The 19,250-nt window shown below is 40.6% G+C and overlaps 2 protein-coding genes across 3 annotated transcripts; one reads left to right on the forward strand and one right to left on the reverse strand.

Annotated features, from left to right (window-relative positions):
• LOC107647114 (F-box protein At2g35280-like) lies at positions 386 to 1,099 on the reverse strand. Its single transcript, XM_016351236.1, has one exon. The coding sequence runs from the start codon at positions 1,097 to 1,099 to the stop codon at positions 386 to 388; it is 714 nt and encodes a 237-aa protein (XP_016206722.1).
• Positions 13,608 to 16,706, forward strand: LOC107604700 (nascent polypeptide-associated complex subunit alpha-like protein). 2 transcript variants are annotated; one of them, XM_021104641.1, is made up of 5 exons: positions 13,608 to 13,821; positions 14,752 to 14,833; positions 15,458 to 15,585; positions 15,666 to 16,025; positions 16,364 to 16,706. In XM_021104641.1, the coding sequence occupies exons 1-4, from the start codon at positions 13,762 to 13,764 to the stop codon at positions 15,996 to 15,998; spliced, it is 603 nt and encodes a 200-aa protein (XP_020960300.1). In that variant the 5' UTR covers positions 13,608 to 13,761; the 3' UTR covers positions 15,999 to 16,025; positions 16,364 to 16,706. The 2 variants fall into 2 exon arrangements, with proteins under 2 accessions (XP_020960300.1, XP_016161833.1); XM_016306347.2 differs by lacking the exon at positions 16,364 to 16,706 and having other exon boundaries at positions 13,609 to 13,821; positions 15,666 to 16,245.

Here is a 19,250-nt window from a genome sequence, read left to right on the forward strand (position 1 = left end):
AGCAGAATGGAGACGATGTCGGGGATATATGACCAACGGAATCTATGTTGCAAATCTTTATTTGCTTTGTTTCTTTAGCTGTTCTTTTGATGTTCTGTAACTCGTACGTAAAACTCGGTTTTCTGAATTACATCTAATTTCCGCAGCATTTGTGGTTACCTTTTTTTTAATTTCTATTTTCGGGTGAAGCTAATTAGTAATCCGTGAACAACAATGCGAGGTAATTATGTTAATTTGTTGTATCAAAATGCCATTTTTTCAACCAGGAAATAGTTTCTTAACAATTTGCCAGTTGCTAGTTACTGTTTTGGCGGTTGCATAAGGCTAACCCCACAACAATTCATTCGGGGGCAGATTGACAAGCGTTAATGAACAACCACGTTCACTAAAATCTAAACAACTCTAGGAAAACCCTGACCTCGTAATCCGCCAGGCAGTGCACACACGAGACACAGGACACATCATTCACACAAGCCATGGTGCCACGGGTAGTGCAAGTGGTGGACCGACAAGCCACGGCATCTCCCGGATTCGATGGTCTCTCGTCAACCCATCGCTCCCAGAAAATGTCCGCGAAGAACTCCCTGCAGCTTTCGACGTCTCCAGAAGTACGGACAGACTCTAACATTTCAACACCCATTTGCATTTCTTCTTCTTTCCCGTGATCACACAGTAGCAACATCGCATACAGGTAACCTGCTTCGACGCAGCCCTCCGTCCAGGCCCTAGAAAGCAGTTCCATCCCAATGCCACGGCGGGCAATCCAGAAATACTCCGTCAAACCCTGTCGGAGTATAGCATCCGCATTTCCTGCCTCAACGCAGCGATCGATGAACCTCCTCTCCGGCCGGTCAAGGTAAAATAAAAAGGACACTAACGGTATAACACGCATCGTCACGTGTTGGTACACAGCCTCGGAACTCGCTGCATCCAGAAAAACTTTGCAGCTCGCCTGCATGTTAAATAGATCATGAATCGAATTCGATGCAACCTTAGTGGCAATCCTCACCCATATATCGCGAGGAAGAAGATTCAGCGGACATTCATGATCGGCGGGCACGTTCCCTTCCTTTCTGGTTGTCTTGGAAGATCCAGCCATTTGCAAGGGCTCGACAGAGGCAGGAGGGTGGTTGTTGAAGGATTATCGGAAATTATTAACTTATCGCGATAATACCAATTTCCAAAACGTTAATCTATATGTATATAAAAGTTAATATTTCTATAAATATATATGTATATAATATATTATTTTATATACTGACAATAATTAATTATTACGACTGAGGGCGTCAGTCATTTCGTTGCCCAACGTTATGGATAATACCGGATAATTAATACGTTTAATATATGTACTTATACCCATATTTATATATACGTATAAGAAGAAGTGTCTTTCTTGGGCTGCCAAACGGCGGTGGGCAGTCTCGTTTTCATGTTCCAGTTTGCCTTGATATTCGGAAATGGGAAATGGGAAACATGAAAGACATTTTTGTTGTTTGCAATTTTAACGAAGCTCGTCGATAATGGTTAATTTCGAGAAGCATCAGATGAAACAATTAAAAAACCGTGAGTGGGACAGAACAAATGTAAAATGTTGATTGACAGAACAAATCTTTTTTCTTTCTATCTAAGTGGGACGCAGTACACCTACCCCTACCCCATGACTCTGGTATCCCTGCACACCTGCTTCTGAATTACTTCGGCTTGAAGTACACGCTTAATCCTGAACGTGGGGTCCGCGTGACAGTACACCTCTACTTTTCCACTTCTGAGCATCCAGGCGAGGGAAAACCCATAAACCAATTTAAACCATCAAGCTTGACCAAGTCAAACTAACTAAGATCTTCATGGGACCTCTAGCCATTTTGCAATCAACTTGGGCCAGGGATTATGGAAAATACCAAAATGCAAACGGCCACTAAAGAAACGATATGTGCTATTATTATATCTTTTTAATTCTTTAAAAAATGGTTCAGTACGTGGTACGTTTCTTTACCAATTGTTATGGAAAAGAAAAGATAATTAATAAGCAGTGGAGGAACAAAATACTCATTTTACAACGCAATAATTAAATGTTCACTGTTCGAAATTCGTGTTATATTTATGTCGGCTTTAGTTGCCTACCTTAATTACTCGCTGAATAAATTTTATCTTTTCTTTCTTTTTTTTTTATCCATCGAAGTAGTTTAATTTAATGTTTTATTTAGCTGAAAATAAAGCCTCGTTATTGACACGTGGACACATTAGTTACGGGAAAAAATATACCAAACAACTTTCTTCCTACATCATAATATAGTATATAAATATAAATATACGTGGCCGTTATTGACAAACCCTAACCCTACTAAGTACCAACCATTCTTCACTTCTTCCATGCCGTAACTCCTCCTATCAACTCTCTGTCCACCCTTCTCCGTTATTACTGCCGTATGTCGTCCTCTTCCCCCAGGAAAATGTCGGAGGAACCCGTCACCGACCACGCCATTAGTCCAGACGACCTAGCGGATCTCTCGATCGACGCACTTATTGACATCATCCACGTAGATGAAAAGTCTGCAGATTATGACCTCGTTGAAGCCGCACTGGTCACGAGGGAGGAGAGGCTGAAGGCTGCACTCGTAACGACCGGCGCAGAACTGAGGCAGGCGAAGGTGGAGATGATGGCCGCCAAGTTCGTTTTCGAGGCAAAGAAGGATGAACTGGAGGAAGAGGTACAGCAAAGGCAACAGCTTAAAAGGGATTTGAAAATAGAACAGCGAAAAAATGATGTGCTCCTTCACCGGTTGGATGTCATAGAAAAGGAATTAAAGGCAGAAGTTGTCAAGCGCCGTGAATGGGAACAGGTGGAGGCTCTACCGTGGCGGGACCTGGAACGCAAGATTAACGTTTTGGAGGAAAAACATAACTTTTTGCTCCGTCGGGGTCGTCATCCAGCCGGGAAAAATGAAGACGGGGCCGGAGTAAGTTGACCTGCTGCACATGCAAGTTATCTGAATGTCATGTTTTCCGTCGAGGACTGTATGATCCTTTTATTTCCTATGTTTGTTCTGTCGCCCATTTGATCTTCTGCAGTGGAACTTAAACCCTGATAATATAATTATGCATACTTTAATCTCTGTGTTCTTAGCTTGTTGAAACACAATTAGGGATTTACGTTACGACGGCGCCAAACGCTAATACCTAATAAAACAAATTAATGCAGACATAGTGTCCTTTTTTTATATCCTAGGAAACACTTCTTTTAAAATAGATTGCTTGGACGAACAAAAAATACGAAGCCATTGATCAAAACAAAATTCAAATTAGTTCTCTGTCGTGTTGTTTAAAAAACCCTAAACATACATTTAGTGCGATTACATAGTAAAAAACTCCTTAAAATATTGAAGCAAATTTTGTTCATTAAAGGAATGTTATATTATGCGAATACAAACCCGTGGTTCAAGTTGAGCATACCCGCATGATCATTGTTCAACCTCTGTACAGATTTTATTCACCATCGTCAATTATCATCGTTTCTCATAAAAAATTTATCCCGTACCCATATTTTACATGACTCCTTTCGGTCACGGTGTCACTCCCCATTGCCTATCCAAGTTACCAGTTTTGCATAAATTCACTGTCGCGGACTAAATACCCAGCCCCAGAAAAAAACCTTCCGATGGTGTAAAAGATTGATTGACTAAACAGTCTTTTGTCCATTCAAACGTCAATTCAATTGTGCAGGGTCCAGATCATATCCCTGTCAAGAAGAAAGAATTATTCAGACTAAGTTATGGCCAAGATACGCATTAGTTGCGTCGTCTGTGTACTCCACATGATAATTGATCGAAAAGACTGTACTTTAACATAAAAAAAATTGACAAAAATAAAATAAAATACACCATCAGTACGCATAGCAATTAGCATGATCGACATCTCCAATGTGGGGGTTTACAAAACTACTTAAACGCAATAAATCCCCAAGAACTTCCGCACCTCGAACTCGGCCAGGCATTGCACACACGCCACACTGGACAAATCGCTCCCATCACCAATGGTCCCACGGGTACGGCAACTACCGGAACGGCATGACACGGGCTCTTCTGGGTCCGCCGGGGGTATATCGGACCACGAGCCGGCGAACACCTACGTGAAGACCTCCCTGCACTTTTCGACTGCGCCGGACTCATGAACCACGCAAAAAAATTCGAATCCACGGTGGATCTCATCATCTGTTTTGTCACCAAGCGACAGAAGCAGCATCGCAGAGATGTAGCAGGCCTCCACATCGCCCAACTCGACTGCCTCGGTCAGGGTCCGTATGCCACCTCTGCGGTGGCCACACCAGAATAAATGAGACATCCCAACGCGGAGCATAGCGGCTGGATTCTGCGCTCTGGCGCATCGACGCAGAAAGGTCATTGCAGGCATCCCAGAGTAGTCGAGAAAGCAAGCGATCGGCAACACCGACACCAAAGCATGCCTGTACACGACATCGGAATTGCATGCAGATGCAAATAAGCTGCAAGTCGCCTGCATGTTGAACAGATCCTCAATCGAATTCGATGCAACCATCGGGGCAATAATCGACCATATTTCAAGAGGAAGAAGATTCGCCAGACACTCGTGCTGAATGGATACGTCCAGTTTCGTTTTGTCCTTTTGAGAACTTCCGTCCATTTGGAGGGACTTCGTGGATGGATTATTGGAGATTACAAAAGGAGGATGGACGAATTTGTAGATGCCCTTGAGGCATTTTGCTTTTAATATACTGCCGTTGGGGTGTAGCGGGAGGGGGGTTGCCCGTGGTTCAGTACCGCATACGTTTCCCTATATGTTTTCGTTTACCGATGCGTTTACATAGTATAATATATATATTGATTAAAGAAGCATTTATCGTAATTAACTGGATTTCCATTCCCTAGGTGGGGCTAATATTCTCAAGAATGAATGAATTTAAAGGAGCCTTAATAGTGGTGAATAAGACAAATGTTATTTAGTTGTTCTATGCTGGTGCAAGTACACCACTATTCGTCTAGTTGCTTTATTTGTTGACTCTTCCATTTGCCTCCAGGTGAGACAAAAACACATAAATTGTATATTCCACCATCAACCCTAACCATTTCTCCCTCTTAAGGGTGTACCAGATCTCCTCTAACAGTCTAATGGCAATGCGCACAGAAGGTGTCTGGTACGTCGTCTTTAGAGGGAGGATACCCGGAATATACCCCGACAGCAAGACGGCAGCGGCTCAGGTGGATGGATTTCCACGGAACCTGCTTCTTCGTTACCGGAGTTACCAAGAGGCCGTGAACGCCTGGAACGACTACTTCCAGGTGAATGCATCGCCTGTTACAGAGATGGGCAGCGAGCTCCCGCCGTCGTCAGGGTTCACTTGACTCGTTCGCGGCGGACGGCACAATTCGACGGTGACGACGACTTGGCCTGTTCCGGGTCTGGGCAGCGAGCTCCCGTCGCCGTATGAGTGCAATCAATTCGTCGTTCAAGGCGAACGGCACGATACGACGGTGAGAAATAGTCCCGCGGTAGAACCAGGTGCATCGGGTAAGCAAAAAATGTGTTCTTGCGACACCCCCATGTGTAGTCACCTGCGACGGTATCAATACGTTGCTAACAAAGTTACATTACTTGCAGCCAGCCAATCGATTGAGGACATACAACGGGCTGTTGCGTCGATCGAGTACCGTGTATCCTAGATGGAGAGAGAGAGACAAGAACTCAGGACTCAACTGGCAGAAATCATACGGCAGCTGGCCAACGTTTTGCTGGACAGGTGAAGTCCCGGGTCTTAGGGGTCAGTGCAACAACGGGATGGAGACACCGTAAACCAACCCCTCCCCTCCCCGGAAATGTATGTTTAGGACTAGTATTGTACTGTTTAGGCCCAACGCTAATATTGAACTGTTCTGGTGTGTTTGTTTTTTTTATATTCCGCTTGTCCTATTAGCTAATGAAGTTATGAAATAGTGATTCTATCGAAGGTTATGCGTGTGATAGTTTAAATGTTTAAACTTTAAACACGGTGATATGCATCGGTTTGAATATGTCACTTATCTGATCCACAAAAGCGGGGATTTACAAGGCCACCCAACTCAAACACCCGAATCATTAACAATCAAATACATTCAACTTTGGTTACAACGAAACTTCATCTGAAAGTAAACAGATTAAAGAAATGCAACACCTCGAACTCGGCAAGGCAGTGGACGCACGACACACTCGAGGAATCGTTGGCGGCTCCCATGCTCCCGCGGGTCGGGCAAACGCTTGACCGGCAGACGACGGGCTTCCCTGGATACGACGGGTGCACCCCAATCAGCGGATTTGCGAACAACTGCCCAAAGAAGTCTCTGCACAATTCGATTTTTCCAGCAGCCAGTACGTTGGCATACATATCAACCGCCCTACCAGCGTCCGCCTCGTCCCCAACCCCTGGCATCAGTAGCAGCATCGCACACATGTAGCGGGCTCCAAGGCATAACCGAACACGACGGGTAGCTCCGCCATGGAGGCCACCTTGTACACCGCAGATGAGCGGGCTGCGTCCAAAAATACCTTGCAGGTCGCCTACATGTTAAACAGATCCTGGATCGAGGCCGACGCAACCCTTGCTGCAATTTTCTCCCATATTTCGCGAGGCAGAAGAGTCAGCGGACAGACGCGTGGTGGCACCCCTTTCCCTTTCCCTTTCATTCTCCCATATCCAGCCTTCTTTCCCATTCTGCCTTTCTCGGAGGTTGCACCAAATCTCAGCCTATTTGATTTAAGTTTATTGAATAGGTGGTGGAAGGAGAAGGTTACAGGAGGACCGTCGTTAGTATGGATCACCAGACGTGATGAAGGAAAACTGGGTAGTGAACTTATATACTGCAAAACGGCTCACCAGATAAGTCAGGTACCGTGCCATGTACGCCTTCATTTACGCCCACTGTAACCGATGCTTCGTTTTTGGGTTTGGCACAGGATTTGAAGACATCGTAAACGTAATTTTAAAACATGAACGCTGAAAAATAACTTTAAATTTAAATTTAAAACTACATTAAATTTGTTATCTCTTTTGTTTTAAATATAAATCGTTTATTTTTCCAAAAATAAAAAAAAACGAAGTATTACTCATTTTCTATAAAAAAAAAGGTACTCGAAGCAGATTCCCAATTTACACTATATATGTATACGTGCCCGTTAATGACAAATCCTATCCCCCCTAATGCTTCTTTCCCAGTTCTTCTCTGCTGCAACTCCTTCTCTCACCTCTCTCTCTATCCTTATCCCCTCCTTATTTCTGCCACCATCCACTGCTCTCTCCGCTGTGTACCTCTGAGAAAATGTCTAAGGACACCGTCACCGACCAAGCCGCTAGTCCCGTCTACCTCACAGAACAGCCCATGTCCAAGCTGATCGACATCCTCCGTACAGATGAGAAGTCCCTGGAATGTGACTTTGTTGAGGCCGAACTTGTCAGGAGGGAGGAAATTTGGGAGGCAAGGCTTGAAAGAATCTCAGATCACCTCTACAAGGCCAGGTCCAAGAGGTTGAACTTAATGGTCAAGTTGCAGAAAAAGGAGGATCAACTGGAGGAAGAGGAGAAGGCACGGCGCCGGGAGGAGAAGTTGTTGCGCATGGAGCAGCAACATTGTGAAGCGACCGTTCGCCGAATGTATGACAAAGCAAACGAGATGATGGCGGAAAGTTCAAAGTGGCGTGACCTGGCACAAAAGGTCGTCGATGTTTTGAAGGCGAAGGAGAAATCTTTGTCCCGCCAGGCAGGCGTTCAACCGGTGCAGATTGAAGACAGTGACTCAGATATTTGACCTGGTGCACATAACATGAGTGATATCTTTATGTTGTTTTGATTTTTTGTCGAGGTCTGAAGCCCTGAATGATCTATCTGGTTTGTTTGTTTGGTCGTCCTTTTGATCTTATGAAAAGCTAACAAAAACTCTGTAGCGATTATTATATCTACTTTCATCTGTTCAATATTAAAAATCTGTTTATACTCAATTGTTAATCGGTTTATTCTTCCTCGCCAGTGAGTATCACACGAAAAGAACAAAATTTCTGAGTTATTTCCGTTTTGAGTGCCGTTGATTCGGAAGCTTAATATTATATGCTTCGTAGCCAGTATAAATTCGTTTAATCCACATGCGGTTAACAATCAATATCTTCTCATCTCCTTGCTTGTTAGTAATAATTTGAATTGATTTAAATTGAAATAAATATTACCTAAACATACGCAAAACACACTTTTCGGCGACTCCCCATTGACTTACCAGTTTTGTGGGCTGTTTTTTAAGAATTAAATGTGACGGTATCAGATAGTTCACAGTCCCAATCAAAAAACGGGGGATGAAAATCATCCAATATAAAACAATTCATCTGAGGGGTTGATACATAAATAGGGAATTATCTTGCGTTGTTAGGATGGAAGATCAGACGCGATGAGGGAACGTTGGGGAGGGAGATTATATACTGCAAAACGCCTTACCAGATAAGTCGGGTACCGTGCCACATACGCATTCATTTACGCCCACTGTAACCGATGCTCCGTCTGTGGTTTTGGCACGTGAATCGAAGAGATCCTAGACGTAATTATTAAAGCTGACCATTGAAATTGAAAAACAAAATTAAAACTATATTAACGCGAAAATATAAATCGTTTATTTTCCCAAAAATAAACGAAGTACACTAATTACACATTTTCTACAAAAAAAAAAAGGTATTCGAAGCAGCTTCCCACTTTACACTATATATGCATACGTGCCCTTTAATGACAAACCCTATCCCTCCTATCGCTTCTTTCCCAGTTCTTCTCTGCCGTAACTCCTTCTCTAACCTCTCCGTCTATCCTTATCCCCCTCCTTATTTCTGCCACCATCCACTGCTCTCTCCTCTGTGTACTATCGAGAAAATGTCGAAGGAGACCGTCACTGACCACGCTGTTAGTCCCGTCGACCTCGCAGAACACCCGATCTCCACTCTGATCGACATCGTCCGTACAGATGAGAAGTCCGCGGATTGTGACCTCGTTGAGGCCGAACTTGTCAGAAGGGAGGAAATTTGGGAGGCTAGGCTTCGAAAAATCTCAGATGAACTCTTCGAGGCCGGGTCTGAGAGGGTGAACTTAATGGTCAAGTTGAAGAAAAAGGAGGATCAACTGGAGGAAGAGGAGAAGGCACGCCGCCGGGAGGAGAAGTTGTTGCACAGGGAGCAGCAACATTGTGAAGCGACCGTTCGCCGAATGTATGACAAAGCAAACGAGATGATGGCGGAAAGCTCAAAATGGCGTGACCTGGTACAAAGGATCGTCAATGTTTTGGAGGCCAAGGAGAAATCTTTGGCCCCCCAGGCAGGCGTTCAACCGGTGCAGATTGAACACAGTGACAGAGGTATTTGACCTGGTGCACATGGGTGATATCTTTATGTTGTTTTGGTTTTTTGCCGAGGCCTGAAGCCCTGAATGATCTATCTGGTTTGTTTGTTTGGTCGTCCTTTTGATCTTATGAAATGCTAGTTAAAAGTCTGTAGCGATTATTATATCTACTTTCATCGGTTCGCTCTCTACTTATCGTGAATTGTTTGGAGTTACTGATAACTCAGCCCCTCTGCCTATAAATCAGCCAAATAAAACAAGTCGTTTGAGCGGTTTAAAAAAAATTAGGGAATCGTATTGCGCCGTTAGCATTTAACGTTTCCAAATCATGAACCCAGGACATTTTTGGCAACTATTTACGGGTGCGTTATGTCCTTGCAAATCAGTTTTACAATACCTGAATAAACATTCGGATTTTTTTTCATTTACTGTATCATACAGACAATTAATATTATACAGAAAATTAATATTGCTATTAAACGCCAGGGGATGATTTACGCTTTCATGGGCCAGGCCAACGCAATAACCTGAGCCCACTAACAACTACGTACTCATATCCTCCGTTATGCCCACAATGTATGGTTTCATGAGTTTTTTTGTGCGTAACGATTCGTTATGGCCTTTTAATGGAGACGGATCCAGGACAAAATTGTTTTAAAGTCCAAAGTCTCGCTTAACACAAGCCCAAAAAAAAGAAAAAAACATTCCCATCTGACCCATGAGGCACGAAACTTTTTGGCTTGTAGAAGAAGACTTCATGGAAGGGTGATGGCACACAATCCTAAGGGGTGGAACTCTGACTAAATTAATTAATTAGATTGGATTCACCCTTCATATCCGCTTGATTCACACGCTGTCTACTCTGTCGGTGTTCTCTTAACTCAGAATATCCCCCTCTTCTCTGTTGGTGCCTGGACGAGAAAATGGCCGAAGAACACGCGAAAGGTGACGTCGTTAGGGTTATCAAAGCGGCAGGAGAGCCGTCGCGACCGATGGTAGGTTAAAGCTTGCTCTTCTGTTCTTTCCATTATTTCTGACTCTCCTCTCCGCATTTTGTTCTATCTCTTACGTTGTGTCTTGATATGCCCATATCTGCAGCGTCTACCATTACGCAGTGGTCTCCTCCCCAAGGGTAGCAACCATATCTATATCACGGTCGCCGACGGGTCAGACCGTACTTACAAGATTGCATGCAGCCCCAAGGGGTTGAAAGAGATCACTCTCGGGAGGGGATGGCAAAGGTTTTATCATGACTACAAGCTACAACCCTTTAACATTCTGCTGTTCAAGCACAAGGGCAGAGACGACTTCAGCGTTCGCATATTTAAGGCACCGGGTGTGGAGAGGACATATGCTGCGTCTGGTGATGACTCCGGCGACCTCACACCCCCCAGGTGCCAACGAACCGTCCACGCGCTCCTCAAAAGCCCCGCCGTCGAACGGGGTGCATCAATGTTCCCAGGAGCGTAGCTGCAGCTGAGGTGGAGCAGACATTTCAGTCCGAACACCCTTACTTCATTATGCACATCACAGAAAGGCTGTTGCGCGTCCACTTCCTGGTAATGGCTTTCCATTTCCACTATATATACACCTTTTACGTTGGCAGTATTTGGGGTCCACATTATCTGTTTTGTTCCCCTGCTGTTCCCTCTATTGAAAGTAATGTGGCGGCCTAGGTGGTCCACAGTAAGTGTTGTTGTTTTCCTGGTCCTTATTTTGTTGGCCTCTGTGCCGTCGTAAGTGGTCCACGTCTTCTGTGTTGTGCTGTTGCTTAATTGTTAATGGTTGGCTATCTGGTGGAGCCGTGGTTGACTTGAAATTAATTACACAAATTTGTTGGTACTGCCTCGTATGCTGTTTTTCAATATCCAATGTTTTGTGAAACAAGCACCCAATTGCATGCTAACTGTTCATAATGCCATCATCAATAGTTGCCTTTTCATTTTCTTGGCTTCATGCACGTTGCATTCATGTTACACATGCCTTTAACTTTAAGTACATCTCCTTGTCGTTTTCTGGTTTGCCCAGCCAAATGTGCCACACTTTGGAGATGACGTCAGCGATGATGTCATGGTCACTCTAAGAGCAGGGGAGATTTTCGTCCGGGCGGACTACGCCAGATACAGGGGCAATAGAAGCCACAATTGTGGCACCATCGGCGGAGGGTGGGCTGATTTCTTGCGCAAGTGCAACGTAACTGTGGAGAAGCTGGCCGTCTTTGAGATCTCCAGGACCAACCCGGACGTGGAGCTGTTAGTCCAATTTGTTGATTTTGAATGAATCCAACTGGGTTGATGAACTAGCTGACCATGTTATTTTGGATTGCCTTTTCTGATTTGGCAACAACTATTTTTGTGCTCTGATTGTTGATGTGTTGCAACTGCTAGACTTAAATCTTTTTGTACATGATACAATCTTATGACCGGTGTAACTAAGAACTTTTCAAAATATCAGTGTTCCTTAGATTACTTTACACTTCCAATTCACACAGCACCATGGATGCTCTCTACACTAATTTGCAATTTCAATTCATACAGCACCATGGATGCTCTAGAATAATTTCCAATTTGAATATAGAGCGTTACAAAATAAAGTCATATAGCGGCCTGGATATGGTCAAATTGGAAGTATAACAGTCCAAAACAGTTTTCTATAACTACCCATTGTTTGTCCAAACATAGAACATCACGCATGATCTTCTAAGAAACTAAAACACCTGCTGCATCACCAAATCTTTGCCTAATTTGAAGACCCACGTTCCCACTGGATTGAGCTGTGAGCGCATTAAAAATAATGAATGGTTACCAAATTGTGCCCTGTGAATCATAACCCTCGTCCAAGGCAACGTCCGATGCATCGTCCCATGCCAACTACAACGATACATTCAGTTAGCAATGAACTACGAATCGATGAACGGTCAATACATTAATTGAAAAGGACGACTAAACAAATTTGTTGACAAAGTCTTACCTCATCCTCCTCAGACGAGTCCTCCCTTGTGCCAGTTTCACCTTCGCCCTCACCACCAAAGTATGATGCACCCTCTTGTGTGTTCATTCTGCTGTTGGGATTTAAGTGGCAGGAAACTCGATTATGCCCTGTCTGGCGACAAAGACCACTCCTCTTCACCCCCTTCACCGTTTCCTTTCTTTGCCTCTTTCGACACCGCACCAACTCGTGCAGTGAAAAGGACCATACTAGACCATTTATCTAGTTTTAACAACACTTTTAATAGCCCAACACTTGAGCCCAGCATTGGTTTCAGAAAAAATGTGCATCTCAGGGAAAAAAATTAGTCCACAGGCCCATCACGATTGACCCAAGTTCAACCAACTGTGTTCTAACCTAACCCGCCCGACCCGTAACACCATCGGCCTCTCCTTCGTCATCCTCTCGCCCACCATCCCCGCGCCGCTTCGATCCTTCCTTGTTGGACGTCTCCGGCAAAGCCATGCATCTATCCGAAACATCACTCATTGTCATCCGACGGTGATCGAATCCAGCTCCGGCAAGGACACTATGCAGATCTTCATCCTCCGAACCAACGAGTCGCGACAGAGGCCGCACTTTGGAGAGGAGGCAGCTCTGTAGTGTGACTCCGCGGGAGAAAGCTTCCTGCAACTCCATTACTCCATTGACGGGTCAGTGACGGATACGCATCCATCGCAGCTTATCTTGTATGCGTCAAATGATGTCCATGGCGCTTTTCCTTCCCTACCATCCCTCCTCTATCATGTCTGATTTAGCGTTAAACAGAATCACTAACAGCCATTAATTTAGTTCTTAAAACATGATAAACTAATTCTACATAAACCTAAATAATTTTTTATTGTAACAAAAATAACCAGCTACAAAGTGTAATTTGCAAACTAACCCCTCTGACACACCTAAACCACTAACCAATCATAGGAGGAGAGAGAAAAAGTAATCTCTACCATTAGATTGAAAAAACAAAGAGATCCGACGGTCAACCTCAAATGGCACACCGATCAGCCAAACATAAACATAATGTGCACTGGTGTGCCAAAGAATTTCGGCACACCTGAATCCGCTCCCAAGAATGAATCCGTCCCGAAATAAACCAATAGTTAAAACTTAAAACGGTTACCTGTCCGATTTATCGAACCTTGCATTCCAAACAAGGGGATGGGAACAAAAGAGAAACGGGTTATTAACCGGGTCAATCCGAATCCAAAGTTATTTATGTTGTAGTCAAAATGTCAAATACTCAAATAGTCAAATGTTAATGTTCATTTACTCGCGAGAGGTATAAATTGTTAAATCCCACAGTTCTAGGGTTTTAAGGTTGTTGCTGTGTCAGCTTTCGTGCTCGTGCTTGTTGTGTTGGATCTACTGTCACCAAAAGACGATTCATTTGATTTGATATAGCCATGACTGCTCAGACCCAAGAAGAGCTTCTAGCTGAGCACCTCGAGCAGCAGAAGATCCATGTAATTCATCTTCTCTTCTCAAACAACCTTCTTCACCCTCTTTTCTTTGATTCAATTTGATTGTTAGGGTTTTGGGATGTTTTAATCGGATTACCTTTCTTTTTGTTCCCCCCCGGGGGGGAGGGGGGTATCATTCGGTTTGTGGGTACTGATAGTGTGTGTTTTAGGGTTTACTTTTTCGGCGGTGTTTCATTTTGGGGAATCTTATGTTTTTTATGTTATTGTGATTTGTATTATTGATTCTTGGTTTGTAGAAATGTAGTAGCTTTAGGTGTGGAAGAGTGGAACATTTCAGTTGAGTAAATTGAAAGGCTAATGGGAATTGAAATGTTCTGGGAGTTTGCAAGAGAAGACGGAGTGAATTTTGAATTACATATGCATTTTCGAACATAAGAATAGTTGAAGAGTTTGATCTAGAATAACAGTTAATAACATCAAGTACACTCTTTAACAAGTGAAACATGTCTCGAATCATTGTTTAGATTCTTTTATACAGTGTGACTATAGTTTGGTCATTGTGTACTGATGCCCTTTTGTACTCCATCTTTTATGGCCTGCTATGTTCTCTGTTGTCTAATTTTTTAAAGCTTTTTAGTGTTGGTTTGGATTGGCTTTTTTGAGTGAAAAAAAGTAACTTTTTTTTAATAAAGTATTTTATTCAATTTGAAACATATTTAGATGTCTCTACAAAGTAGTTTTGTTAAAAAAAGAAAATTATTTGCTTTTTTTTTTAAAGCTAACAATACCTTTCTTTTGAAAAAAACAGAAGCAAAAGATGTTTTTAATACTTAAAACTTCTTTTTAAAAAGTCTATCTAAATATGAAATAATTTTTGTCTATTAAAAAAAGATCTTTTTTAAAAAGATGAAAAAAATTAAGTATTTTTTTCAGAAGCCAATCCAAACTGACCCTTAATTATATTTTGTGTAGCATGATGAACCTGTAGTTGAAGATGATGAAGATGATGAGGATGACGATGATGAAGATGACGAGGATGATGACATTGCTGAAGGTAAGTTAGCAAGGCACCTATGTCTTGTCTACTTTTGTTCTTGCATGTGGTAAATTTTTAATAGTAGCACATCTCTACTAATTTTGTTTGAATTTTTATGAAGTAACAGAACAGAGTTATGTTGTAAGTAGATAATTCAATTTAGCCAATGTTCACTCTAGAAGTGACCAGTATTTTCTTTCATGGGCTGTTTTGAACTTTGTCTAATACTTCTCTATTTTGTTTTATTTTATTTGCTGCCTTCGTTTTTTTAGGGAAATAATTATGGACTGCAAAGTTGTTGGATTTAATCTTTTATTTCTTTCTGTAGTAACTTACAGTCTTACAACTTTATTAATTAGACCTAGAAATTACTCTCTATGCATTTGATGGTCAACATGAATTAATGGGACGCATTGAAGTAAATTTAAATTTCTTCCCAAATTGCATCTAATTTGAAATTGAGTTATAATAAATCATGCACGTGTTGTGCCAAAAACTGGTTGGGTTAAATTCTTCTAAGTGCACCTTCAATTTATCCTGTTTGCTGTATGAATGTGATAATGCTATCAATTATTGTTTATTTTGTACATGAATGTAAACAATGGATGCAACTAACAGTGAGGAACTTGCGTTCTAAAACAGGACATGAAGGTGATGTTGGTAGGTCCAAGCAGACACGGAGTGAAAAGAAGAGTCGCAAGGCAATGCTCAAACTTGGAATGAAACCTGTTACAGGTGTCAGCCGGGTGACAGTGAAAAAGAGCAAGAATGTTAGTAAATTACTAGATTTTACACTTTGTTTATACTGATTGTCTTGTCTCCATGTATTGATCAGTTTGTTGTTTGTCAGATCCTATTCGTTATCTCAAAACCAGATGTTTTCAAAAGCCCAACATCCGACACATACATCATATTCGGGGAGGCCAAGATTGAAGACTTGAGCTCACAGCTACAAACTCAGGCAGCAGAGCAGTTCAAGGCCCCCAATTTGGCTAATGCAGGACCGAAACCTGAATCTTCTAGTGTTGCCCAAGATGACGAGGATGTGGATGAGACGGGAGTAGATCCCAAGGACATAGAGTTGGTGATGACTCAAGCTGGAGTGTCAAGATCAAGAGCTGTTAAAGCTCTCAAAGCTGCAAATGGCGATATCGTTGCGGCCATTATGGAGCTAACTACTTGATGGATGGGCAGATTCTGTAGAATTTTGGTATCTGGATTCTGGACTCCTCTGTTATTTTTCTCTCTTGATCGAAATTTTTGCTCTCCTGGGTTTTTAAGTAGTGATTTAACAATATCTCTGTTTTCTTCAGCTTTTCTGTGTAATGAAAGCACATTGCATTGGCATGTTTTCATGCCAAGAATGACAATCATGATTACCAATTGTCTTTCTTTGTTTTGCTCAAATTGCACTTTTGTCTTTCATGATTAGTATGGCTTACATCTTACAAAATTACAATGCTTGAAAAATTGGAAAAATTCTTAAATGTATAAAAGATTGAACTTGTTGAAAATTCATTTGGTGTAAAGTTGTATTTTTACATGCAGGATGGATCTACTTTTGGTCCCTTTGCTCGAGTTGGCGAGGGAAATAATTGAATATGTTTCCCATGCATATATGAATCCTTCATTTATACTATGAGGGAACAGAATGTCAGAATCCAAATTAGTAGTTGACTCTTGACTCATGGCAATTTTTGTCTTGCCTTGCATTGGTGGTTGGAACCAGATCAAAATTTCTAGTTAGGCTGCAGCAAGCTCTGGAAAAAAAAAATGATTTTAGTTTTAGTTATATTTTTTTAAGGGGTAAGGTTTGGACTAAATTCTAATTTAGTCACTAATGTTTCAAATATTCTATTTTAATCCTGAAAACTTTCAAACGTTTAATTTCAATTCCAAAAGTTTTAAGCAGACTTAATGTTGTTCCACTATGAATTTTGACACAAGCAATTTGCATATTGAAGAGCCAATAGCATTCAATTTCAGTATGTAACTAAAATTGATCAATCAATGAGATAATTGATTGTTAGGATTTGAAATTTTGTACAAAAAGAAAACTGAGAAGTGTTACAAAAAAATTTTGGTTATGTTTTTCTAATAAATAGAAGATATGCTTTAATTAGTAACATTATTAATGTCTACGTCATTCATTTTGTTAATGTTTAGTGTCAAATTTACTGATAGGATCACATTAAACCTGTTTAAAATTTTTTGTGATAGAAATAAGACATTTAAAATGTTAGAGACTAAATTAAAATTTGGCCTAAACGTTAGGAACTAAAATAGTACTTTATCCATTTTTTAAAGTGGTGTTAAACTTTCATGGAACTTCACCTATGTTACTCTTGTGGTACATAGCCGGTCCCAAGCCCGGATAAAGGAGGATGGTTGTGTTAGGTCTTCGACAACCAACATAAAAACTTAGTCGAATATTCATGATGACAAAAAAGTGTCTTTAAAACTTAAAGGTAAATTTTATCGCACTGCTATAAGACTGGCTATGCTTTAAGGTACAGAGTGTTGGGCGGCCAAAGAAAAACATGAACATAAGCTAAGTGTGGCAGAGATGAAGATGTTGAGATGGATGAGCGGTCATACGCGATTGGATAAAATAAGAAACGAAGATATAAGGGAGAGAGTTGGAGTAGCACCTATTGTGGAAATGATGGTAAAATCGCGTCTCAAGTGGTTTGGACATGTGAGAAGAAGACCGACAGAGCACCCAGTCATAAGAGTGGATGAGATGAAGGATGGATAAAGGGTGAAAGGCAGAGGAAGACCTAAAAAGACCATTTATGAGGTGGCCAAACGAGATCTACATGTAAACGATCTTACTGTAGATATGATACATAACAAAGCTCAATGGCATTGTTTGATTCATGTAGCCAACCCTACCTAGTAGAACAAGACTTTGTTGTTGTTGTTAAACTTTCATGGCTACTATATTCATTATGCAATTGACATACACAAAAATAAAATGATATCGGTATCAAGTAAATGTTATACCATTGAATATTTTTGTGTGTAATATTTTACTAATTCATAGACACTATAAAATTCACCTAATTGAAAACTATGAATTTGTACCTTTGTAAGGCCAAAGATTGCTTCTGCTTTGGTTTAGGAATTGTTGTAAAATAAAGGCTACCTACCGCCTACATGATAACGTTTACATGCATAACATACAATTCATTCCTAATTCACTAATTGCTAAATCTTACTATCCCACTTTCCTCTGAGCCATAAACATTACTATCACATTCATATTCACATNNNACGTTGTTGGCATCTTCTTGTTTTATTTGTGATAATCTCAATACTGATTAGGATCTATTCAATCAAAAACGTACATTTCTGCTTTCACCTTAGACTTCTTATTCTGGTAAGATTTTCAAACAGTCTCGCTAATTTTGGGTTGATTTGAAACAATTTCATACGTATTTGAAAAAAAAGTTTACATATGCTTTAATATAATGTAGAATTAGACATGTGATCGAGGGTTCAAATAGATATTGGTGTATCTCTGTTCAAATAGATATTAGATAGACTGATATGTCTTTACTCTTTATTAAATAACGACATAAACTATTTATCTAACTTTTTATTAAAAATTGTCATGAGAATTAATTTGTTTAACAAAATAAAATATTAGGACTTGATTTGGTGATTAAAATTTATTAATGATTAAATTATCAGACTAAAATCCTTTAGAAACCAATTTAGGATATTACTCTAAAAATTTTTAATTTATTAGTGGCGGTTTGTATACTTGTTCCATTTTTTTTTTATCCAAACATGCATTTAATTATTTTAAAGGTGCATACAGAAAAAGAAAAAGAGCAAAATTTGGTTCTAGATTTCTTTTCATTTTTTAAAGAAAATTTTGTCATTAACTAGAACAAAAGTAAATAAGATCTATTTAACATAAGATCACCAGTTTTTAAGATAAAGAGATATCTTTTTTTCTAAATATGCTTTTAAGAATGAAATCACGTCGGAATTCAATTTCTATAGTCATTTTTTTAAGAATATATCACCCATTATGTCTGATCATTTTTATTAAATCGATACAACCTTTTGGTGTCTTTTTGTGTGTGTGTGTGTCATTTTTACAAAGAAAAGTATAGGGTACCAACATATTATCTGCCAACTTATTGTCAACAATAATTAATTATTATATTTTAAACACATATATAAAGAGACACATCCAAAAAATATATCTATAAAGACACTTCTATTAAACACAGTCATAAAAAAGACATTTTTATTAGATACATCCGCAAAGATACTTCCATTAAATACAATTATAAATAAGAGTTGACAGAAGTTGGCAGAAATACTGTTGGTAACGTAGCGAGATTTTTACAATGTTTAAATTCAGTATTATATAAATTATTCTCTTTTTTAAAAAACTGTATTGAAATTTCAAATAAAA

This window comes from Arachis ipaensis, chromosome B06 (assembly GCF_000816755.2).
Source record: "Arachis ipaensis cultivar K30076 chromosome B06, Araip1.1, whole genome shotgun sequence".
NCBI classification, from domain to species: Eukaryota; Viridiplantae; Streptophyta; class Magnoliopsida; order Fabales; family Fabaceae; genus Arachis; species Arachis ipaensis.

Excerpts from the sequence above, each read along its gene's own strand:
- LOC107647114 (XM_016351236.1), bottom strand. The coding sequence starts at position 1,099 with ATGGCTGGATCTTCCAAGACAACCAGAAAGGAAGGGAACGTGCCCGCC.
- LOC107604700 (XM_021104641.1), top strand. The coding sequence starts at position 13,762 with ATGACTGCTCAGACCCAAGAAGAGCTTCTAGCTGAGCACCTCGAGCAG. Across the intron at positions 13,822-14,751 it reads TCGAGCAGCAGAAGATCCAT|CATGATGAACCTGTAGTTGA; the intron begins GTAATTCATCTT and ends TATTTTGTGTAG. Across the intron at positions 14,834-15,457 it reads GGATGATGACATTGCTGAAG|GACATGAAGGTGATGTTGGT; the intron begins GTAAGTTAGCAA and ends GTTCTAAAACAG.